This window comes from Sarcophilus harrisii, chromosome 3, assembly GCF_902635505.1.
Source record: "Sarcophilus harrisii chromosome 3, mSarHar1.11, whole genome shotgun sequence".
Taxonomy (NCBI): Eukaryota; Metazoa; Chordata; class Mammalia; order Dasyuromorphia; family Dasyuridae; genus Sarcophilus; species Sarcophilus harrisii.
The window spans coordinates 315,623,878-315,650,748 of NC_045428.1; the positions used below are offsets into that span (position 1 = coordinate 315,623,878).

At 35.2% G+C, this 26,871-nt stretch overlaps 1 protein-coding gene across 6 annotated transcripts in view; it reads left to right on the top strand.

Moving 5' to 3' along the window:
- The window catches only part of ARHGEF4 (Rho guanine nucleotide exchange factor 4), a 481,275-nt gene that overhangs the window by 396,804 nt on the left and 57,600 nt on the right, over positions 1-26,871 (top strand). For all 6 annotated transcript variants that reach the window (XM_031959839.1, XM_031959840.1, XM_031959842.1 and 3 more), the window contains one exon: positions 1,747-1,886. In XM_031959839.1, coding sequence (XP_031815699.1) covers positions 1,747-1,886 — 140 coding nt within the window. The remainder of the gene's footprint in view (positions 1-1,746; positions 1,887-26,871) is intronic.

Below are 26,871 nucleotides of genomic sequence, written 5' to 3' on the forward strand. Positions count from 1 at the left end.
GGTATTTTAAACACCCCATGAAAGAAAAGGGAAAAAATCAGACTTCTCTGATATGAAGGGAGGGCCAAAAAATTTTATATTAAATTTCTAGCTTGTGAGGTAGCTGTGCTCTTAACACCTACAATGTGGAATGGATAACAGTATAGGTAATTACTTAAAGCCTCTCAGTCATAGTTTCCTCATCTGTAAAATGAGAGTAATAATAATAGCACTTACCTCACAGGATTTCTGTGAGAGTCACATGAGACATGTTAAGTGCATCCAAATCTTAAAGTATTCAATAAACATTGCCTCATATTAGCATAAACATGGCAAATGATGACCAGATTCATGGAATCCTAGAGCAGAAAAGGACCTATAAGGTCCCTGGCCAATAATATACAGTGGTGTTTCTTCTAACTCTGACGTTCTGGCCTCCATCCCTCTTCGCAGGATTGACTAGATTTGGAGGTGTCTGTTATGGTGTTTGTGGGGAAGAGAATGGTTTTGCCATTCTTCTGCTCAAAACATGGCAGTGGTAATTCATTCTCCAGAGGACACAGCACAAAGCCCTTAACTCCACAGTTAAGATCCTCCATAATTTGGCCCCAAACTACATATACAATTGTGCCTCCTATAATTCCCTGACATGAATTCCACACTTTAACCTCCAAGCCCATTTTATTCCATCCCCTAAATACACTGTGTGCATTCTTTTTTCTGTGAACACAGAGCTTGCTTGAAATTTTCTCTTACTTTTTTTCCAAATTCTGCCCATCCTACTTCTAGTCTCACCTACCTCATGAAGCTTCCCTGATTCCAGCTCCCAGTGTTCTCCTATTCCTCTCATTTTTAGAGTTTTTATTCGTAGAATTGATGCAAGGTCATATGCCATCTTGTAGCTGTAGTGAATTACCTTTGCATCTATTGTCCTATGGCCTATTAGAAATAATCTGGGAGCAGAGGTCATATTTTAGATTTTCTTTCTCCACACTTAACACAGGAAACATAGGAGAAAATCTCAATAAAGACTTGCTGAAAATAACTGTTTGGACATGTATACTTATATTGTATTTAATTTATACTTTAACATATTTAACATGTATTGGTCAACCTGCCATCTGGGGGAAGGGGTGGGGGGAAGGAGGGGAAAAATTGGAACAAAAGGTTTGGCAATTAATTGTCAGTGCTATAAAATTACCCATGCATATAACTTGTAAATAAAAAGCTATATAAAAAAAAGACTTGCTGAGTGAATGGATGAATGAAACAAAGTCCTAGTATAAACAAATGTTTGGATCCTAAAGAAACCAAAGCAGGCCTAAGGATAATCAGTTAGTGTTGCTAATGAAGCCAAACAATCAGAAATATGTAGTTTTGCCCTTAGTTTTTCCCCTTGGTTTGCTTATAGGAATGTATGTTGTGGAGAGAACTTAATAAGTATTTCTGCTTCAGGCAGACAGATGTTTATATTCTTGTGACTTCATGAGATGAGCTTTGAGAATGAAGTAAAAGAGAGAAAGGGATGAAATAGGGAATGGTAAAGTGGCCACTAGCCAATGTACACTTTATGACCCAGATAGAAATTTTGTAGCCTGTTTGGGAAAATATTTCCAAGGTACCTTCTGTTGATTTTTAACTTGAAAAGGTATCCTGGAAGGAGCATTTATAATGAAAATGTTCATTTTCTTTCCCACTTTCTTCTCTCTTCTGCTCTCCTTAAATCCATGTCCCTCTTTGGTAAAATATCATTCTCTCTTGTTTCAGTGATTCCTGATGGAGCCCTGGATAAGTCAGCCCTTGGAGATGAGCTGGGGAGTGAGGAGGATCTGTATGAGGACTTCCGAAGCTCCACTCATCATTATGGCCACCCAGGAGGAGGAGGAGAGCAACTGGCCATCAATGAGGTAGGGAAATACTGCTCCCTAGGGAAAAAGGGAAAAAGTACTTTTTCTCAATGATGATTCAGTCATCAATCAACAAGCGTCTATTGTTCTCCTACACCAAGCCCTATTAAGATTATGGCAATAAACCACAAGCAGCCGGTTTGTAATTCTTTGTTTTTTGCCTCATGAATCCAGTATTATCAAATAAAATACTTATCCTTTACCTTTCACCACTTTTACACACTTTCTGGTATCCAAATAGAGAATAATGCATGAACAGTCAGTTCCATGAATCCCTTTAAGACTCGGTGTATGGAAAAAAAATAGGATTCCTTTATTAACTAATTAGTTCCTTGTGAACCAAGTCTATACCTCATTTCATCTTATTCCTATAGTGTCTCACATAATATTTTATGCTTATTTTGGTCAAAGGCATAATCAGTTATTTGGAAAATTTTCTTGCACAGAAGAACTCACCCTTTGAGAATGTTAAGTCAGTGAAGAATTATTGCCTTATTATTATTGTTTTTACTGTGTGTGGAGTCATTGCAAAAGTCTCCCAAGTCATCTGTGATTTCATTACAGAAGAGAATTCCTGACAAAGGAGCCAACTTGCAAATTGGCAACTGTTCTACAACTTTTAGTTTTTCAATGCTGCTTAGGGCAATAACTGACCCACAGTCACACATCTAATATGGTAAAGTAATAGAATAGACATTTATTAAGTGTATTCCAGGCACTGTGATAAGCGATTGGGATACAAATAAGAAAAACAAAGATAGTCCTGCCCTTAAGAAGCTTACAGTCTAAATGAGGGAAAACAACACATAAAAGAAATCTGAAAAAGGGTAGGGGTGAAAGTCACCTGGCATGAGGATACAGAATCTAAACCAAACAATTTAGATGGTGGGAAATGAAATTTTGACTGGGCTTTTGAGCCCTTTTCAAAGGGAGAATTTGGGAAGAGTTTCTTATTCCACCCTCCAGTCAGAGGAGCAAAAACAACTAAGAATACTGATGTTGTATTAGTGCACAAGCTGAAAGGGGGTTTACTGGTGATAAATTGGATCAGGAAAGGTCAGAGACATAATGATGGTGGAGTCAAAATCAAGGAGTGTAAATATTGGGAAATAATTATCCAACATGTATCAAAGTCAGAACTTTATCCCACCTCTTCCTGGATTTTATCTATTACCACTGGCTGCCTCCTATCTTGTACACAGTGCTAAAAAATATTATAGTGCACCAGCCCTGAAGTCAGAAGTATCTGGGTTCAAATCTGGCCTCAGACACTTAATACTTCCTAGCTTCCAAGTCACTTAACCCTAATGGTCTCAGTAAATATATATATCTTCCCTCAAAGAACTTATATTCAGTTTGGGGAGTCAGATGTCACATATATAAAGGAATTCTTAATCAGCAGGAGAATATAATAAGGTACTAAATTATGCAGTTCATATGAAAGAGTATCTTAAGAGTTTGAAGTTAATCTTTAATGTATTAACTATTACAATGATAGAAATTCTGATTTCAGTGAATCATATTAAAGTATGTTAAGAGATTATTCTTTAAAATGGTAACTATTATAAATCTATTATATAATAATAGAAAGTGCTTTTCTTGTGGTATAGATTTCTGTTTCCTTGTTTAGCCACCAGAACCTCACAGGATCTGTTTAGATAGAGAAATAGTGAGACAGAGAATAGGGGCAATTCATTTTCATAGTGAGATGGAGTTTAGGATACTGCTTGTGGGTTGGCATGCTATCTCCCCTTAAGCTAATATTTGCCCAGCATCCTCACCTAAATGGAAGGACTAAGCAGGAAATATCATCTCTAGGAAGCTATTTCCTATGCCTTGTTCTCATTTCTGTACTTATGCTTGTGTCCATGGAGAGTAAACACTAAAAGAATGTTAAGACATTGAATTTTTTGTTGCTGACCTCATTGCAATAGTCACAAAAGAGAATAATGACTGCAATTTTCTGGTAACAAACACAGTTTTTTTTTTTTCTTATGGATAGGTAAGGTTCTTAACTTTATGGCTCTTTTCAACTAAAATCTTCCTTTAATTATGCTGCACATAGAGGATTTTTCCACTGAGAAAGGGTTGCTTCCTGAGTGGTTAAGCCTTCAGCATTTATTGAAATTGATGACCTGCTGGACAGCTCAAGAAACAGTAACTGGTACATTAGCCATCAAACAATGATACAGAGCAGTTGACATTGAGAGGTTGGAAGCAATGGGCAGGTATGACCCTTTGGAGAGACTCTAGATCACCGTAAAAACAATAATGTACTAGAGCCTCATTGACCCAGCATCCTGAGAGAATAAGAAAATTTTCCAGATAAAACCGATTATGCCTTTAAGCATCAATTACTTGAAACTTAAAAATTTAGAAAGAAATCTTTCTAAATGTTCTCTTGCTTTTAAAAAATGGATCATAACTAACAGAATTTTGTCTTTTATTAATGATTCAAAATCTTTACTATGGATATCATTTACCATAGTGTACTGTGAATACTCCAATAACCATCAAGGCTTTTGACTGTAGCAATTTGATTGTAGAAATCTATTCAACAGAATTGTATTAAATATATAGTAGGCTCAAGGTGTTGTGACCAGGCTTTGGCTGTTCAGAAGTAAAACCAATATAATTCCTGCCTTCAAGGAGTTTACCATCTACTAGAAAGATATAATTTATGTTCACATAAATCAATGTGATGAAGTGCAAAGTAATTTTAAAAGGAAGAAGAAAGAGAGGGATCAGGAAAGACCTTGTATAGGGGGCATCTTTTAAGCTGAGCTTTGTAAACTGAAGATTCCATGATGTGAAAATGAAGAAGAAATGCATTTGCAACATAAGGAGCTGCCTCTACATGAGTGTGGAGGGAGGAGATGGAGTGTCATTTTCTGGGAATAGCTAGCAGACCAGGTTGAACTTCAGAATTCCTTGCCCTAACAAAGTTCCACAGCTTTTAATGCTTTTCAACTTCAACGAAGTATTGAAAAATTCTTAGTACAATCTTTGGACATATATATATATATATATATTTCTTTCTCTTCCCTCATATGTTTTGTTTTTGTCTATATGCCTGCCTCAAGCAATGCTTCCTCTTCACCAACTCTCTCTCTTTCTCTACAATCCATAAGTTTTGGCATGTTGTCTTATTATTATCATTCTCTTTGATGAAACTATTGATTATTTCTGTGATTTGTTGTCTGATCCACTCATGCTTTAGGATTATATTATTTATTTCTAATTAATTTTTAGTCTATCTTTCTATGGACCTTTATTACATGTAATTTTATTGCATTATAATCTGAAAAGGATGCATTTGATATTTCTGCCTTTCTGCATTTGATTGTGAGGTTTTTATGTCTTAACACATGGTCAATTTTTGTGTAGATGCAATGTACTGCTGAGGAAAAGATACATTCCTTTCTGTTTATTTTGCAGCTAGATTTATGTAGTTTTGAGAGGGGGAGGTTGAGACCCCCACTAGTATAGTTTTACTGTCTATTTTTTCCTGTAATTTACTCAACTTGAATATGTTTAGTATTGATATTACTTCATAGATTATGGTACCTTTTAGGAAGATGTAGTTTCCTTCCTTATCTTTTTTATTTAGTTCTATTTTTGCTTTTGCTTTGTCTGAGATCAGTCTTGATATTTTCCAAGTCAGTTGTTTTTCCAATGAGGTGTTTTACATTTTTTTTCTATTTTTTCATTTGATTTTTTTGTTTGACTGCTTCCTGATGACTCATAGAGTCATTAGTTTCCATTTGCCCAATTCTAATTTTTAAAGAATTATTTTCTCCAGTTAGTTTTTGTATCTCCCTTTCTGTTTGGTCAATTTTACTTTTCAAGTTTTTTCTTTAAGGAACCTTTTTTTCCCTAGTTGCTCATTTGCTCATTGTGTGTATTTATGCACACACACACACACACACACACACACACGAACAGGGGCTAAGTGAACATGCCCAGGGTCACACAGCTAGGAAGTGTTAAGTGTTTGTTACCAGGCTTGACCTCAGCTCCTCCTGACTCCAGGGTTGGTGCTCTATCCACCATGCCATCTAGCTGACCCCCAGTTGTGTTTTTTAAGGAGCTGTTTTCTTCAGTAAATTTCTGCCCTTCCTTTTTCAAGCTGTTGGCTTTCTCTTACATATCTCTCTTTTTTTTTTCAATTTTTCTTCTACTTTTCTTATTTGACTTCTAAAATCCTTTATGAATTCTTCCAAGAAGGTTTTTGGGGCTTGAGATCAATTCACATTTCCCTTTGAAGTGTTTTTGTTGTTGTTATTTTTTTTTTGAGTTTATGATTTGAGCTTCTCTGTCACCATAGTAACTTTCTATGGTTATTATTTTGTGTGTGTGTGCCTATTTCATGGTTTTAATGTTGAGTTCTGCTCCTGGGGCACTGAGGAACTGTCCCAACCTTCTTGTGCTGGGAACCAGCATCCTGGTCATTGGCTTTGGGATCTCAGGTGCTGGTGGCTTGCTCACTGTTCTGAGGTGACCTATTTATCTGGCCCCAGATAAATTTATATATAAATATATATGTGTGTATATGTGTGTGTGTGTAGCTATACCTATAGTTAGTTATACCTATACATCTGTATATAGGGAGAGACCTATAGGTATATATGCATGTACATATACATTAAACATACATAAATATCTATGCAGGTATATGAAGAAATCAGTATTTAGATATAGATGTATGCATGCACATACACACACACACACACATCCTTGCTTCTAATCGTAGTAGAAAACTAGATAACCAAGGTGTCTGAATTGTGGATACCACAAAAATAAATAGGTCTTGTGCAAGTGTGTGGATTTTGTGACACTGATTTTTGGTTACCCTGAAGTCTTTCTGGATAATAATCAGTTAAACGATTTTCAGAAAAGGCAGAATAACAGAAAGAGATTTAGATTTGAAAATAAAGGATCTCCCTATTGGGATCCTTCAAATACTAGCTCTGCCACATTTACAATATCACTTTTGTGATACAAGACAAATCATTTAACCTTTTGGGGCTTCAGTTTTCTCATCTGTAAAATGTGGGAATTAGATTAAATGATCTGTAAAGTAACTTCTAGGCTTAATCCTATCATCACTTAAGTAAGGTGTCAAGACCACATTTGTATCATGCTTTGTACTTTTGAATCCATTATCCCATTAAAAGTCTCATGTACCTGGATGGTGAAATGGGTATGTGGGGAGGAAGGAGAAGCAGTTTGCATAGCTCCTACTACATGCCACTGTGTGCTAAGTGTTTTTTATAAGGTAGATGCTGTTATTGTCCATATTTTACAGTTAAGGGATCGAGGCAGCCTGAGGTTAAGTGATTTGCTTAGGGTTATATAGCTAGTAAGTGTCTGAGAATGGACTCGGGTCCTCCTGACTCCAGGACTCCATCCTCAGCACCACCTAACTGCCCATTTTATAGATGAAAAAACTGAGACTAAGTGGCTCACCCAGAATCATCCGGCAAACTGACCTTAGAACTCCCCTGATTCCTAGTCCCATTTTCTGTTCTAACACAGTGCCTCACAAAAATACTGAAACAAATCCACTCTTTCCAAGACAGCCTCGGAGGTACAAAGAAACTTTACTTTTAAGCACAGTCACAAGAATTTTGAAACAAAAGACAGCTCACTCATTTATACTTTGGCACCCAAAATTCCTTGAGTCCTTAATAGCAAAGGCCCCTTGAATAAAGGTCCATGAAAATTAGTGAAGTACCAACCATGTGCTTAGTAAAGAATTCTTTGATTGTAATTTTCACATCAAGCTGTAATAATAAAAATGTCAGGGTAGAGGGATTAGAAGGCCTTTTAAGTTCCCTTTCAGATCTAAATTTAGAAACCTATAATCTCATAGGTTCACTGAAGATACCAACATTTGAAAAACCATACCAAGGGACTCATCCTGAAGTTACCATTGACCAGGCCATGCCCCCACATTGCCCACTGGCGGTATATTACAAGACAAAACTTTCAGTTTTAATAACCAGAGCTTTTGTGAAGAACACCAAGTTCACATTGATTAGCAGTTTGGAGATCAAGTTTTTAAATCTTTCCTCCCACCTTTTCCTCCATTGATGGCTTTTAATATGAATTTTTTGAAAAGAAAAAAAAAACACATAAATGCTGGTTAGCTTTTGGATCCACAGGGAGTACATTTCCTAAGAACATTTTCTTTTTTCCTGGGTTCCTAGGCAGCCTATATTGTTCCTTGCATATTGATCCACGCAGATTTGTTACTGTGTCTGTTCTATACGTAGCATTATGTTGGCTTCTGTGGAAGATTAAAAAAGCAATCTACAGCAGAGAAAAATCTTTTAGAGTTGTGGTTTGGAATCGTGCTAAACACACATATTCAATCATATTTTCTAAAAGGATGGGAATGGGCTAAACTGCTTTACTCTTTTGAATATTGTCCATACTATCTATGAGACCCTGAATAAATCATTTAAACTCAATCAGATCCTCTGTTATCTTATCTACAAAATATAGAGATTTTATAACACAGAGTTGTTGTGAGGATCAAATGACATAATATAATTAAATGCTTTGCAAACCCTTAAAGTCTAAGACAAAAAAATGAGATATTGATTGTCTTAAAATGGAGACCTGACATCAATTCTTTATGAAAAGGAAATCCAGTATTAAAGTCTTTTGAAGAAACAATAAGGTATATTGGAAAGAACAATGGATTCAGAGGACTTGTATTCAAATCTTCATTCTAACCATCTCCTACTACTGTGGTCTTGGGCAACAAGACCCTTCATCTCTCTGAGCCTTACTTCTGTCCTCTTTTAGACCAAATACTTCTCAATGGTCTTTCCAGCTCTAAATTTGTCTAATTTTGTGAAGTCTGATTCTGATACCTACATGTTTTCATCATAGCAGGTGGGGGATAAAGTGCTTTGCCCATACATGAATGATTCATGGCTAGAGAATAGAGGAGTCATGGAGAGTTTGATTTTAGTTGTATCCCCACCACCAATTTTCTCCATAATTTGAAGAACCTCATCAGTGATGCAGATGTAACTGATGCTGCCTCTGTGCCATCAATTCAATTTAATTTAACAAGCATTTAGTAAATATCAACTATGTGCCTGGTACTGGGTACCTGAGCTCCATCTTCTGGAATACCTCATTTCCTTCCAAGTTCAATTCAAATGGCACTTCCCTCTTGACATGGGGGCCAGCCAGTGAAAAAAGCTTGGGATGGCAAGTTGGAGTATTATGCATTAGTAACAACAAAGAGACACTGGATTGTAGGGTATGTGATGGGAAGTAAAAGTAAGAAGACTGGAAAGGGTCAAGTTATGAAGCCAAACAGAGCACTTTGTATTTTTTTGTGGAGGTGATAGGGAGGGAAGGGGCTTGAAGCAGGGAGACCAGCCAGAAGGCCATTGCAAGAATCCAAGACTGAAGTGAAGATCAGTACCAGATTGGTGACAGTGTTAAAGGAAAAAAGGGAGGATATACTAGAGATGCTCCAAAGATAGAATCAACAAGACAGCAACAGATTGGATATGGGAGGTGAGAGAGAGGGAGGAATCAAAGATGACACCTAGGTTTTGAGCTTGAGTAATTGGGAGGATGATGACTCCTTTGACAATAATAGGAAAGTTTGGAAGGGGGATGTTGTCTGAGAAAAAGATATGTTGTTTTGGACATGTTAAATTCAAGATGTCTAAAGGATATTTTGTTCAAAATGTCCAATAGGTAATTTAGTGAAGATCAGGAGAGAAGTTAGGGCTGTATAAGTCAATTGAAAAATCATCTGAATAGATGATAATTGTTTCTTTAGGAGCAAAATGGTATAGAGCATTTGTATTGCTAAGGTGTTCAACATTCCCCAAATATATCTTTTGTGGTGGATGTTGTTCAATCATTTCATTGTGTCTAACTCTTTGTGACTTCATTTGGGGTTTTCTTGGCAGAGATACTAGAGTAGTTTGTTATTTCTTCTCCAACTCATGTTACAGATGAGGAAACTGAAGCAAACAAGATTAAGTGACTTGTCCAGGATCACACAGTTAATAAATATCTGAGACTAGACTTGAACATACAGAAATGAGCCTTCCTAACTCCAGACCCACTATTCTATCCACTCAAAATCTAGTTGTCCCAAATATATCTTAATATTTTGGAAATTCTGTTCTTTGACTTATACCATTTTGCTCCCCTGAAATGTCCTTTCCCATCCTTTGTATCTGCATAAATCCTTCAATCTCCCTTCACCTTCTCCATAAAAACCTTCCCTAACTGTCTCAGCCTAAAGAACTCTCTCTCTTCTAAATTATCAATATTTTCTATAATATTTACTTAGCACTTAGTGATATATTACTATATGACATCACTTCTACCAACCTCTTGAGCTATCATTTAAATATTTTAATATTTATCTTGTTTGTTTATATCTTGAGGTCTCTACAGACAAGGACCATTTTTTATTTACAGACTTACAGAATTTAAGATGGAGACGGACACTGAAAGTCATCTGGACTTAGTTTTCATCTGAGGCAGTTAGTTGAAAATGACTTGTTCAAGACTAGTTAATGGGACTAGCACCTGTATCTCCTGACTCATCGCCCAATATTCTTTTCATCATATGTTGGTATCAGTTTGACATGTGATTTTACTTGTCTCGGTCTCAATTTTCCTATATATCATATTCTTATTTGTATTCTACCACAGCCCCATGCATGATGCCTTGTGTTGTTGTTGATATTATTGTTATGTTTGTCCTTTGTTTTCAGGAAGGTAGTGTCTTGACAAGTGACAAAGTCCCCAGCCTCATTCTCTCCTCCAGAGTCATCTGGGTCCAGTGGTCAGACATAGATCAGGACAACTGAAGATGACCTTACATGGAGTAGGAACCTTGCCTTTTTTTAAACTAAGGTTTTTCCCAGGTTCTCAGTTTGTCTTAGATCCATTCAGTGATTAAGCTAGGTAAGAAATAAGGGAAAGGATGGCCTCTTTTACCTGCTCCAAAAAAAAAAATCTGAGAAGGGAATACCTTCAAGGTTTCTGGCCAGAACAGAAGCAAATGCTATTTGCACTCATTTTGAGCCATCTAAACCTAAACAATGACCAATGGAAGCTTGGACTGGGGCTTACTGGTCAATCAGTAACTGCTGACTAGTTGACATTTTTTAAAAATTTTGAAATCAGGAATCAAAGTCATAACTCTGACTTCAGTAATACTGAATTCATCAGGCAAAAACTGTGTCTCTATATGTGACCTATTCACACCCTTTCCTCCTATGCAATTTCTGTCTCTTATTTTTCTCATAAATCCTCTGCAGTGGAGCCACTGAAAACATAAGAGGTTTTCCTCTGATTCTTTTAGTATTGCATAGAAATGAACACAGCACTTGGGCAGTCCATCTGTTCTGCCTCATTCTTTCTATGTAACCTGCCCACCTTCTTTTCCAATTATATATGTTTTTATTGCTCATTCATCTTGGCTCTTTGTGTTTTTTTATTAAAAGCTTTTAAGGTCCCTAAACTTAGAAATAATAGAACAACAGCATCTTAGAGTTGGAACTTTAGAAGTCATCTAGTTGCTTCTTTATCACTTTCAAGGGGTCATCCAGTATTTACTTAAAACTTCACATGAGAGAGAGCCAATTTCTTTAGAATTAACCCTAATTGTTTGGGACTTTTATATCAAAGCTAAATTTGCCAACCCATCTCTCTTAGTACTGCCCTCTAGGGCCAAGCAGAACAACTTAGATTTATTTTTCCAGTAACAAACCTCTAAGAAGAAGGGCTACTTGAAGAGGGCAATTATACCACCACACTCTCCCCCCAAGACTTCAATTTTTAAGAATAAACAACCTCTTTTCTTCAATCAATTCTCCTGTCACATAAATGAGGACTTTCCACAGGAGGAGATAAAGGGCAAAGGGAGAATCCATTCCAGTCAGGGAAAATGATATAAGCAAAAAAAAAAAAAAAAAAAAAAAAAAAAACAGAAGAGAGAAAGATGAAAATGGATAGTTTTACTAGTATATAGGACATGTGAAGGAGAATAGTATGAAATAAGTCAGGACAGGTAAGTGTGAACCATGTAGTAAAATAATTTATATTTTATTTAGTAGGCAATGAAAAGCCTTTTAAAGTTTCTGAGTACAGGAATGAATGATCAGAATAAAGTTAGAGAGATTACTCAGCTAGCCCTGTGAAGGATGGACTTCAGAGGAGATAGACCAGCTAGAGGAAGACAAGGGCTTCAAGTTCTAGCTCCCAGTGTCATCTTCTTCATAAAATTCTCTTTAACTCTGTCAGTCAAAATGACCCCTCACTTCTTAAGTCTCTTAAAGTGTTTATACTACCTATGAATTTACTCTGGTTTGTAATATAATTATGTATTTAATCTGTACAACTCTAGAGTCAGGGACTTACTTATCTTAGGCACTTCAAATATCTTCATTGAATTGAATTGTTGCACCCCAGTAAGTTTGTGGGGGAGATCTTTGGACCAAAATGTTCTATTAGCATGCTCCAAATGCACTTCCTCCCAAAGCAAATTGTTTAAGTGGATATCTATGTCATTGGTCAGTTTTGCCTGTAATTGTTAAATATGCAACTATTTATTTCCTTGTTAATATTCAGATTCAAGATGTTAAGATTTTATTTATATATATATATATACACACATACAAACTAGAATGCTTTCCTCATAGAAGGAACAGCAATGCAGGGGATATGACCAAGTCTGTATGAATAGTATGAAAGCTTGCTGAATAACTCATAGACTATTAATTGTATTGTATCTTAGAAATACTGTAACCCTATCCTTACTTCTATTTTGAAGGTGAGGAAACAGACCTGGAAAAGTCAATTTATTTGCCCAAAGTTATATTTTTGGTGAGGATTCATTTTAAAGCTATTATTAAGATCTAATTTTTCCTTGTCCATAAAATGAGGGAAGTGGACTAGACCAGTGGTATCAAATTGAAATAGAAACAATCCCTACAGGCCCATGTGGATTTAGAAAATCATAAATCAACATTATATCTATTGTGTTATATTTTGTTTTTTTTTTGTTAAATATCTGCTAATTATTTTTTTTATTTAATAGCCTTTTATTTACAGGTTATATGCATGGGTAACTTTACAGCATTAACAATTGCCAAACCTCTTGTTCCAATTTTTCACCTCTTACCCCCCCACCCCCTCCCCTAGATGGCAGGATGACCAGTAGATGTTAAATACATTAAAATATAAATTAGATACACAATAAGTATACATGACCAAAACGTTATTTTGCTGTACAAAAAGAATCAGACTTTGAAATATTGTACAATGCTAATTATATTTTAATCTAATCCAAGCTTAGTTGGACTCCTTGAGGATTCGATGACTTATAATAGACTTGTAATAGCTCATCTAAAAACTAAATCTGCTATTCCAAGATGTAAGAGCTCTCCTTATGGATTCAGTTATGGTCACCATGAATGAACAGAACTTTATGGATCTGGCAGAGTCTTTAGCATTATAAGCATATGATCAGCCAGTCATAAATATCATAGAATCATCAATACAGAGTTGAAAAGACCCTCAGAAATCATCTAGTTCAACCCCTTCAATAATGTATGAGGAAAATGAGGCCCCGGGAAGTCAAATTATCTGCCCACAGTCACATAGGTATTATCAGATTCTGGATTTGAACCCAGGACCTTTGATTCCAAAGCCAGTTCTCTGGCTCTTTCCCCTGTACTTCATTACCTCTAAACAACCATAAGAGGAAATGGTGGTCACAATTATCCTCTCACAGCTGCTAGTCCTCCAGAAACAGAATGAATTACTCATAAAAATAGTCTTGGAAGTGTTCTTTTCTATAATGGACCCCAATTAACTAGGATCTTCTGAAATGAAAAGGGCTTAGGAGGAGAAGGGTTGAGCAAAATGTAATCCATTCCTTTCATCTATGAAGAGAGGAAAGGGGATAATGAGTCCAGAATAGTGTACATTCTATTGGATGTCACTCATGCTGTTTGGTTTTGCTGAATTTCTCCCTCCGCCCCCACATTTTTTTCAAGTCTGCAGTGATTGGTTTGGTTTGCTGGGGAAAGGAATGGTGGAAGAATATATGCAGAAATGAATGGAATATAAAACAAAATACATCAATTAAAAAAAAAAAAAAGGGAAAGGACTCTGGTTTTTGAGGCACAGCCTTCTCTAAAAACCCATGCAGCTATTCAGCATAGAAAATTTTCTATGTTTGCTGGGTTTTTTCCAGAGTTAAGGAGGGAAGAATAGTTTTAGTTTTTCCCTTGCAGCAATGGAGTGCTGTGATTAGCAATGGAGTAATACGATTAAGAGCAGATTAAATTTTAATTAGTGCAAAAGGATAGAAAGAACAACTGAGAATAAAAACAAAGATATCAGGAAGCTTGTTTATAATAGATTGGGAGTACCAAAAGATACCATGGAAAAGGGTAGTAGAGAGATGGTTAGTGGGAAATTGCACGTTGCGAGAATAAGGGCTGGGCAGGATCAAGATGAGAATCTGAGAGGAGATAACAGGAAATGATGAATTTTTTTTACCTCTATTAAGACAGGTACAGTGTCCAGGACTAGGGAGGGTCTACTATATTCTGCCCTCCCGAGACCTCGTTTTGCAGAATATATTCAGTTCTACGTAATAATAATGATAATAATAATTTTTTGTGGTTCAGTTGTATTTGTCATGTCTGACTTTTTGTGACCCCATTTGAGGCTTTCTTGACAAAGATACTGAAGTGATTTGCCATCTCTCCAGCTCATTTTACAGATGAGGAAACTGAGGCAAAAGGGTTAAGTGATTTGCCCCGGGTCATACAACTAGTAAGAGACTAGGGATAGATTTGAACTTAGGAAGATGAGACTTCTTGACTCCACACCTGACACTCTGTTCACTGCATTATGTAGCTTCTCCAAGAACAACATTTATGTAGCACTTATATAAAAGGCACTGTGCAAAGTTCTTTACAATCATTATTTCATGTGATCCTCACAATAACCTTGGGAGGTAGGTAGCTATCATTATCCCCATTTTACAAATGAGGAAATAGAAGTAAATAGAGGCCAAGATTAAATGACTTGCCCAGAGGCAGAGTTTAAATGACTTGCTCAGTGTCACACAGTTAATGAGTGTCTGAGGGCAAATTGGAATTCAGATTTTCCTGATATCAGGCTCAGCTCTCTATTCTCTATGGTAGCTGTCTCTACCATACTTTAGGTAGGACACTGATAAAATGAATCATTCAATAAAGACATTTGAAGTGTCCAAGATGAATAAATACCTATTTCCAGATTTGCAGAAATTAAATAATCATAAACCAGAATAAATTCATGGGAGTAGTGCAAATGCTTTAAGAGATTTAAGAAGGAGGGGTTACTTTGGCTGAAAGAATTAAAGAGAATTTCCTGAAGATGACACTGAGAGTTGGAATTTGAAGCCATAGTCTTCCTCTTGCTGATATACCTCCTTTGGAAACCATCCTTCACAGGGCTGAGTAATCTCTCTAACTCTGCTCAGATCATTCAGTCCTCTAATCAGAAGCTTTAAGTGGCTTCTCATTGCCTACTAAGTAAAATATAAATTCTTTTCCCATCTGATTCATACTTCCCTGCCCTGCCTCATTTCATACCACACTCCCTCACCTATCCTATATTCTAGTCTCCATTTTCATCTTTCTCTCTTTTAGCTTCCTTTCTTTGCTTATAATCATTTCCCCTAATTGGAATGGATTTTCCCTGTGCCCTTCATCTACATTTGTAGAAAGTCTTAAAAGACCTAGGGATACCTAACTTAGGGATAACCCTAACTCTCCCATGAAGCTTCCCTGACCCACCGACACTGGACAAAAAGTGATATTGCTTTTCTAAAATACCTCATAATACTTTTCTTGGATTTCTTCTTTAAACTTGTTTCCTCCTGTCTTTCATTATAGCTATTTGTGTACTTACTTTACATCCTCATTCCATTCAATAAACATACAAAAATCTATCAGACTGTTAGTTCCTTGAGAGGAGGGCTAGATCTTATCTATATTTATATTCATAGTGATTGGAACTTCATTCAGGCATCTTAAATTTAGTCTAAACCTCAGAACTATTAAAAAAAATTCAAATACACATAAGCAGAATAAAAATATTCATGAATATATTATGTATAATTCATTTTAATGTATACATTAATTTTAATAAGGTAGTAACAAAACTATCTCATTTGCTTTTATGTTTCCTTCTATATTCATTCTTATGTATATTTTAAATGTGACTATATATATATTTTTTTAAGTTGTAAAGTATGTGTATAGTATTGTCCCAATTTGGCTTTTTTTCTGCCTCTGCATTCTTCATATGTCTTCTCACATTTCTGTGTATTTTTTAGAGCTGTCATGGTACAATGGTATGTAGTGGTGGAGTCTATTAGACTTAGACCAAGAGACCTTTCTCTGAATCAACCATTCAATCATTAAGCATTGAAATGCTTCCAAATATCTAGAAAAGGAAGTGGTGATAGATATCCACTCACAGCTGTTAAGTAACAAGATTCCTGCTTTTAACACTATCCACATTTCTAAGGACAAGTCACTTAACCTTGCTTAACCTAAGTCTGTTCTCATATGAAATGAAGTTAACAATGCATGTAGTGTCTAAGATTGTTTTGAGATTCAAAGGAGACAATATTTATCAAGTGTTTAAGAAACACACACACAAGAACACACACATTCTCTTTTATTCATAGAATTAAAGTTTGTTTATCTATTTCCCACTCATTGGCTACATGAATTATTTCAGTTTTTCTACTATTATGAATCATGCTATGTGAGTATTGCTACTAAAATATGTATTGTCTTCCTGTCAATAACATCTTTAAAGTATAGGCCTAGTAATAAGATCATTAATATTTCAAAGGTAAAAATATTTTTGTTGTTTTTGTTGTATAATTCTATATACCTTTCTCAAAAGATTGCACAAATCCATACCTCTATCAGTAGTATACTAGCCTGTTCATTCTTCTATAGGAATTAAATTTTGTCACTTTTGAACCACCCCAATTTAATGGGTGCAAGGTAGTATTGAAGAATTGTTTTAAATTACATTTATATGAGAGCTTTATTAAAGAGTTTAAATAGCTTTTTATTCAGTTATGTATATTTCTTTATTTGAGATCTCCCTCATTTCATTTGGTCACTTACCAATTGGGGAATGGGTCTAATCTTTATGCCATCTATACCAATTTCTTATAGATATTGTAGAAAAAGGTTTTATATGAAATATTTATCATAAATTTTTTTCCTAGGCTATTTCTTTATGTTTTCTTCTTGGTGCAGGAGATAACATACTGTTGTTTTAATGAAGAGACACTAGGAGATATCATAGGCATACCTTTGGATTAAGTGACAGGAAGGAACCAGAAGGACATCTTAGAAAGCAGTACTTGGATAACTGAGATCTTGGGGTTTTGGTTGATTGGGTACACTTTTCCCCAGAACTAAGAATACTAAGAGAAAGGGGATTGTCTTCTGTGATGCAAAACAGTTTTATGAGTGCAAGAACTATTTTTAGATAACCAAGTCAATTCTTTCTCCTATAATTTATTTTGTTCAAATGATTCGAATTTTACTTCCTTCTACAAATGCAATAGATATATTATTTCTTTTAATCTTGAAGATTATTTTAATAACATATTGTAGAATCACTTGGAATTTATTGTTATTGTGAAGATGGAGAGCAGTTTATCTTGAAATGGGATTTATTGAGTTTTTTTGTTTGGGTTTTGTTTGGTTTTTTTGGCATGAGGAAGCTAGACACCGTAGTGGATAGAGAATAGGACTAGGAATCTAGAGAAAAATGAATTCAAATCCTGTCTGAGATATTTAATAGCTAGGAAAATCATTTAACCTCTGGCTACTTTGGTTTCCTCATCTGTAAAACCGGGATAATAATAATACCTCCATCTCAAAGTTGTAGTGAAGACAAAATTATGTAGTTATTCGTAAAGTACTTTGCAAATGTTAAAAACCCTACATAAATTTTAACTAATATTATTGTTATTTTTGTCATACTGTTATCTGAAACTTTAATTTGATAATGAATTATCCAGTATTTGGTTATTTCAGAGTAATCACACACTAGATTCTTATCTTATTCTCTGAGTTCTAATTCTTAATTATCCGTTGATCTCCTTTTCTATTTTACTATGATGCCAGATATTTATATATTTAACAATTACTGCTGTACAGCATACCCCAAAATCTTGCAGAGAAAGTTAGTTTTCCTTGTTTTATTCTTCATCATTCCTTTTTATATTCTAGACAATTTAATTAGAAACACATAAGATCTAACAGACTCAAATGAAACAATGCAAGACTAGTCTCAGACTGACAATTATAGGCCATGATATAGTAGAACATAATACATTAGTATAAACATGGTAGACATTTGAGTCAAAGGACCTGGGTATAACTCTGAAACTTACTAGCCATGAATTTTACCATAACTTAACTTTTCTGAGCCTCAGGTTTCTCATCTGTAGAACTCAGATAATAGAATTTATACTAAAGTTGTTATAAGGAAAGCAATTATAAACCTGAAGTGCCTTTTCTTCTTTTCTTCCCTATCCCCAGGCAATTGGGGTTAAATGACTTGCCCAGGGTCACACAGCTAGAAAGCGTTAAGTATCTGAGATCAAATTTGAACTTAGGTCCTCCTGACTTCAGGGCTGGTACTCTATCCACTGTGCCACCTAACTGCCCCAAGCCTTTTCTTCTATGGACATCAATTGTGGAAAGTCTGAGAAATAGGATTCAAAACCAACTGCTAACATTTTTGGTTCTTATTCTAATAAATCTCCACTCCTGGAAATAATTTTGAGAACAGTTTAGGAATTATGGAAAAGTTAGTGAAACAGAGTGAGAATCATACCAAAAGTAAGGAAGGGGTAACCCACCTCTAGAATGTTTTCCCCACCCCATCATTCACTAGGTGCAGGCACATTTTGGATCTGAGAGAATTTCGTTCCTAATTCTATCCCTTAATACCAGGTGGCATTTGTTAATCACCTCCTCCATATTCTAGCAAAAGTCATTTTTTCCAACCAAGTCTAATAAAGTCCCTCAAGATGTCCTTCTGGAGAAGGTGTCAGTAAGATAGTATAATTAGGCATCCTTAGAACTGGTGAATTATCTGTATTGGAAAAAACACTAATTAATGAATTGATGGAAAGCATAGAGAAGTCCCTAGTAGAGTATCCCAAGTGTCTTTAGTCCTGTGCCATAAAGCATTCACCCCATAAACTTAGTGCATTCTCCCACAAAAACACATGTTAGTGAGAGTAGGCATAGAATACATTAGCAGAGAGGAATATAACCAATACATATGGCCAAGGCTACTCATGCTTCTGGCCCTGCCAAGTCCCAATATCCTTTCTTTTCTCAGAGGTATTTTCATGATGTTTTCCCCAGGCATAGCAGTTTGACTTCCCTGGGTCTTTTACTCCCCAGAGCTCAATTCCTGACTGCTAGGACTAATGCTCCCTTAAACTCCATAGCTGGTTTTCTTCTCTACTACCAGAGTAGATACTTTTTAAGGCTTTTTCCAACCTCAATCCTCTTTTTTTCTGCCCTTTACTGGAGCAGAAATTCTCAATTAGGCAAGTACTAAGCTTAATAACTGCTTTCACACTCCTTAAAACATTATAAAACTGCTATTATTTCTCATTTTCTGATTCTTCTGATTCTCTGAGCTAAACATGCTCAGTTTCTTTAGCCAGGCTTTTGTATACTATGCTTTTAAGACCCTTCACTCTCCTCATTACCCTTCTCCTGACAGGCTCCAGATTGTGAATCCCTCATCAAAAATTTGGTACCCTGAACAAGATGTGATAATCCAATTATGGCCTAAACCAGTGGGATGATAACTTCCTTTATTATGGATACCATACTTGTATTAAAATAGCCTAAGATTGCATTAGCAACTTACTTATATTGAATTTGCAATCAGTTAAAACCACTTGGTCTTTTTTTTTTTTTTTCACATGTACAGATGTTTAATCATATGTTTTCTCATTCTGCAATTGTATTATAATTTATTTTTTATTCAACTGTAGTACATTTCATGTTGATATCTATTAATTGTAATTTTGTTAGTTTAAATCCACCATTCTAATCCCTTGAGGATTTTTGGTTATTTTTCTGTTTGTATCCTATTCCTTTGATCCAATATCTTGGCAATTCCTCCAAATATTGTATCCTCTACAGATTGAATAAGGTTTTCATGTATGTCAGTTATAAAAATGTTGAACAACACAGTGTTTTCTGCTGCTCTTGTGGTTTCCAGAATTGGAACCTGGAATTGTTATCTCTTCTTTGTGAGCAGATGATGATGATACAAGGAGACTGAGAGGCAGTTGCTGTGCTCAGGCCTCCCGACTGAAAGGCAGTTGCACTGTCTGACCTCTCTTCTCTTCCCTCTGCCTCCAATTTATTTCATTCCCAGTCCACAAGCAACACCTGTGTCACTAAAGGCTGCTTTGCAACTCCTTCCGATGCTATGATCCATAGCTGTGGAGGCTCTCAGAGAATGGACCTACCCCTTCGCCCAAGCATGGTCCTTAACGACACAGGGCTAAGAACAAATCCCTGGCATGCTCTACTGAAAATTTCCCTCAGTTTTGCATCAATTCATTAATCAATGCTCTTCCAATAATATTGATAATTAACCAGTTTCAAACCTGCTTAACTGTACTATCTAGCTTATATCCCTCCTTTTTATTCTCAGGGATATCTTGAAAGGCGTCAGACTTGATTGAAAAGCAGAACTTCTCTATCTACAAACCTAAAAAAAAAAGGAAATCAGTTTAATCTTTCATGATGTTTTCTTTTATTTGTATTAAACTTACATTCTTTAAAAAAATATTTCAGTGGTATTTTATTTTTCCAAATAGATGTAAAGATAGCTTCCAACATTCCTAAGACTTTGTGTTCCAGATTTTTCTCCCTCCCTTTTCTTCCCTTTTCCCCAAGACAGCAAGCAATCTGATATGGGTTAAATATGTGCAATTCTTTTAAATATATTTCCATATTTGTTCATGACTCTTTTTTAACAAACAGGCTGACTCACAAACTTTTACTTGATCATCATGTCATTTCAGAAACCATTTCTTTACTAGCATATTTTAGAATTTTCCCAGGAATTTATGTCAAACTCACTATCCTATAGTTTGAACTATCTCTTCCATTTCTTGAAAATCAATGCAGAATGTCTATGCCTTCAGTCCAGTGGCATCTGTCCCATTCACAGTTCCTTGAAGATCACTGTCAGCAATTTGGCAATCACATTTACAAGTCTTTTCAGTAGTTTATCTACTCCAGTAGTTCAGGCAAGGTGAATTGGACTCATTAACAACAGATGAGTGATTGTCCCTGCTATTTGATGCCTCATTTATTTTAGATGCTGATTTCTTTTTAAAGGATTTTTGTTCTGTCTTTCTTTGCAGATCATTCAATTGGTAGGGAAAAAGAAACCAAATGGAAATTGAATAGTTCCACTTATTTTACACTATTTATTATCCTGTCTATACTCCATAAATCTGTGTTTCTTTTTACTCTTCATATAGGTTTTTAAAAGCTATTTTTAGTCTTTATTAAAAGTCACAGCTGAAATTGTTTTATAAGCAAAATTTTAATTAGTCTGTTAATTTCATTGGTCAGATCAAATATATACCAAGAAAATCCATGTTAGAGAGTAGAACAATCTTGAGAGTATTATATAATTGTTTTGTAAAGTAATGTGGAAGAGCATAGTGAAATAAGAATGGGAAAATTCATTAAAGGTATTATCCTCCCCCCCAAAAAAAAAAAACATTTGAGAGATTCACAATATCTACCAATTCATATGTCTTTCTTGTTTTAATCAAATCATTATAAGATGATGTATGCGTCTATGTTTGGTGAAAATATGAAGTGGGAAGATGCAAATTACTCTAGTGCAGTCTATATCTTTTTAGTCATACAATTGGCTTTTAAAGTATATTCTATTATTTATACATTAAGATAATACAAAATTACTTGATAAATACAATCACATTAGTATTGCTATTGAAGAATCTTCTGGTTATTAATAAGGCATAAAACAAGGAGTTGTGTGCTTGCCAAAGCTAATCACCATCATCATGGCTTATATAAAGACTAAACGGAAAGTGTTTCATATAGATGATGAGTTCATCTCAGGAGCAAATGTTCCTGTTTTGCAGGTAACATTGTTTTGATTATAGCAAACCAAAAACATCACAGAATCTCCTCATTGAGATCCATGATTTTTCAAAAAATTCATTGCCATAAAAATTCATACAGAAAAACCTATTAACTACATTCCAATGCATCTGAATGATGAAAACTTGAGTTAGTTTACCAGTATACATATTTAGAACAAATACTATAGATGAACAATGACTTGGCATTCATGATTTTATACTGTTATAAATTTTAGAATATCAATATCTCCAAAAAAGCAAATTTATAAGTGGTCCAAATGGTAATGTAAATGTACATACTAGGCATGAATTTAAGCCACTTCAGCAATTTGAATAAGGCATCTCTGTGTGCTTGGATAGTTTTAAAATGAAAAGAAGACAATCAGGTTCTTCAACCCATTTCATTTCTCACATTTGTAGGCAAAGTTCCTCCAAATAAGTGATTATGTGGTAGCAACATCAGTAGTAGAAAAGAGAAAGGAAAAAAATCCCATGAATAAGGCTAATGTGTGTAAATGAAATTTATTAGAGTATATTCTCCACACTAACTGGAAATGCAAGAGGAATACTGTGGTCCTCCAAATATGAATTCAAATTGGGATGGTATAAATCAATTCTTAAAATGATGGGTTCTCACTTTTCTCTTTCTACACAGGAAAAGGCTCATTTGTTTTGTGTTTATAGAAATGCTCCTTCCTTTTCAGAGATTCCATGATGGTGATTGGTGAGGAGCAAGGTATTATCTCTTATTTCCACTCTGTAATGAGCAACACTCTATAATCTTTGACTGTAATTATCGGTTGAGGAAGATGAAAACATGAAATTGGGATGTTTCCAATTTACTTGGGGAATGGGGAAAGGTGGATTGCAAATGGGATGTGGCAGATCTTATCTATGATCCTGGGTGGTATAAGGCCAAAGAAGGAGGTAGGAGAGAAGGTGGATCAGTGTAACCTATTCCCATGCCTGAAAAAACATCTTAAAATGTTGTCTTGCCAATTGGCATTATACCTTATTGGCTATGTGACAGTGTACTCATTTGGGGGAAAAAAGATAATAGTAATTTGCTTCTTATGGCACCTAATACCAATTGTAAATAGCACCTGAAAAAACATATGCAAAATATCTGTAACTGCAAAGTACTCTATAGAGGTAAACTATCATTATTGCTCTTACTCTGATTAATATTATTATATTTGTGAGTTATACATGGGCTACTATAGTTTCTGAAGAATTAAAATTATGGGTCTCCTAAAGACACAAAGAGAGCCATGGAGACATTATCAGGCTGCAACAATTACCAATGAAAAATGCTATAGGAGAAATAAGATCATCAGATGCAAGAACAAAAACAAAACACTTAATTATGCTGTCAGATAACCAATGGTTGGCTTTGTTGTTTCAATGGTCATTGACATAATAATGTCAAGAGATATAGAGGAAACTAGGTGTCTGTGGATAGAGAGCTGAGCCTAGAGTCAGGAAACTAAATTTAAAGATAGCCTTAAATACTTAGTAGCTATGTGAGAGCTTGGGCAAGTTGGTTAACTTCTGTTTGCCTCATTTCCTCATCTGTAAAAGGCTTGTAACAATAGTCCTTACCTCCCAAGAGTGTTATGAAGATCATATGAGATAATGTTTGTAAAGTGCTTAGCAGAATGCTAAATTATCTTCAAGTATAGCAGAATGCTAAGTACTTTACTTGGAACATAGTAAGCAGGATGTAAATGTTAATTATGACTACTACTATTATTAGGAAGGTCCTCAGCACCTTAAGTGGACCTTCTTCCAAATATTTTTGGGAACACATGAACAAGAACTACTCAGGATGAGGAAGGCATGAATGGGTCATGTTCTGTATGTTTGGAGAGAGTCCCTATGCTAATGCAATTACATTCTTAAATGCTTCAAAGTATTATTTATTATTTCCATTATTATTACTATTATTATTATTATCCTTGAACTTTATGATTATAGTATGCAAATCCAAGACTGGTCCTGATATATATAGGAAGGTCTCAGTAACAAGAAAACCTGTGATTTATCAATTATGATGATTTTTGTGGTCACTATCATCATTAACACCAAAGATTTAAATTCTTGACATATTCAATGACTCATGAGTAGTTGTATTGTGCAACTTCTCTTTGTGACCTCATCTCTCTCATTTGGAACATGAAGTAAGCGGTATATCTTTTTCTAAGTAGACACATTTTGGAAAATTTTGAAATTACAGAATTAATAAAGTATCATTATTTCACTTTGTGAAATCTGAATGAAACCCTGAATTTAGCAAATTATCTTACATTCAACAAATACGTATTAAACATCTTCTATGTTCAAGAAGCTTGTACAACTCTTTTAAGATGGAGATCCTGTCTTCATAGAATCTATAGTCTATTAGAGAAATCAAATACAAACCCTGATATTCAGTATTATGTAAGTGCATTTAAGAGGTATTTTATATGAAGTGATAGGTCACTACTAGATGGGGATAAGTAAGCACTGAAGATCACAGAAGGCTTCATGGCCATATCATTTGAATTGAGGATAATTTCATTTTATATCATTTCTTTTCATGTCCTCTCTATTCCAGAAAAAGACTATAGTAGTTATCTTCAAATATTTAATAAACTGTCAATAGAAAGGGGGTTAAACTTGTCCTTCTGAGCTTCAGAAGGCAGATCCAAGAATAATAGATGGAAGTAACAGTTAACTTGTTGAAAGGGAAATTTTCTTAATACATAAAGCTAGTCAGAAGTGGAGTGGAATAGAGTGCCATGTTTCTTTCCATAGAGATTTTTTAAACAAAGGCTAGCTGATTTGTTTTGGGAGTGATGTAGAAGGAATTGTTCAGATGATTAGAACAGATAGCCTCCCCTTCCAAATTTTAGATTCTGTGATTCTGGGTTAAGTTTTAAAGGATGAATAGGAGAGAACTCAAGATTTCCCCAAAGTGGAATGACATGCAGTGTTATAGATCAGTTCAGGGCAACTAGGTGGCTCAGTGGATAAAGTACCAGGCCTGGGTCAGAAAGATTCATCCTCCTGAGTCTAAATATGGCCTCGAACACTATCTGTATGACTTTGGCAAGTCATTTAAACCTACTTGCCTCTGTTTCCTCATCTTTAAAATGAGCTGGAGAAGGAAATGGCAACTTTTTGCCAAGAAACCTAGATGGGGTCATGTCTGAAATGATTAAATAACAACAAAAAGCTAGTGATGTGGGCAGAACATATGAATCATGGTATGGAAGATCCTAGATTTTGGAAAGTGCTGGTGGGAGTGAACTGGCAGATAGTAACAAAAATCCCAACAGGCATAATGCCCACTGGTGTACTACAGTGTTGAACATGCCACAGAGAGATGCTCCATCTTAACTACTTTCTCACCAAAAGTTTTACATTTTTTTCTTTAAAAAAAAATTATTTACTAGTTTTCAACTTTTACTTTTATAAGATTTTGACTTTCTTTTTTTTCCTCCCTTCCCCCCCAAGATAACAAGTAATTTGATATAGGTTATACCTGTACAATCATATTAAACATATTTTCATATTAGACATGTTGTGAAAGAAGAATCAGAACAAAAGGGAAAAATATGAGAAAACAAAAAAAATGAAAACCATATATTTTGATCTTCATTTAGACTCCATAGTACTTTCTCTGGTTGTAGATACCATTTACAAGTTTTCAACGTTACTTTTATAAGATTTTGATTTCTATTTTTTTTCTCCCTCCCTTCCCCCCCCAAGATAACAAGCAATCTGATATAGGTTATATATGACAATTATATTAAACATATTTTCACATTAGACATGTTGTCAAAGAACCAAAACAAAAGGAAAAAAAATGAGAAAACAAACAAAAAAATGAAAACAGTATGTTTTGATCTGCATATTCAAACTCCATAGTACTTTCTCTGGTTGTAGATACCATTTTCCATCGTGAGTCCCTTGGAATTGTCCTACATTAATGTATTGCTGAGAAGAGGAAACTCTATCAAAGTTGATCATCTACACAATGTTCCCTTTACTCTGCACAATGTTCCCCTAGTTCTGCTTACCTCATTCAGCATCAGTTCATGTAGTTTTTACAGGTTTTTCTGAAATCTGCCTGCTTATCATTTCTTATGGAACAACAATATTCCATTACCTTCATACACTGCAACTTGATCAGCCATTCCCCAATTGATGGATAACCCCTCAATTTCCAATTCTTTTCCACTACAAAAAGGGCTGCTATAAATATTTTTGTACATGTGGGTCTTTTCCCCTTTTTTATATCGTTAGGATAGATCCAACAGTGGTACTCCTGAATCAAAGGGTATGCAACGTTTTATATCCCTTTGGGCATAGTTCCAAATTGCTCTTCAAAATGGTTGGATCAGTTCACAACTCCACAACAATGTATCTATGTTCCATTAAATTTATTTTTGTTGTTGCAGAGGAGTCAAAGGGTGCGCTTGATGCTTTTAAATAAGAAGACTAGGGAAGTATAGAGTTGTGCTGAATTTGGACTCAGAGAATCTGGATTTAATTCTTGGTTTTATAACTTATCTGCTGCATGACTTTGGACAAGCCATTTAATCTTGCTGGTTTTTAGATTCCTTTTCTGCAAAGTGGGGATAGTAACATTTGTACTACCTAACTTTAGGGTGCTTGGTAAATAGTATTTGTATCACTTTATTAGAAACTTAGTTCTGGAAAATAAAATTTAAT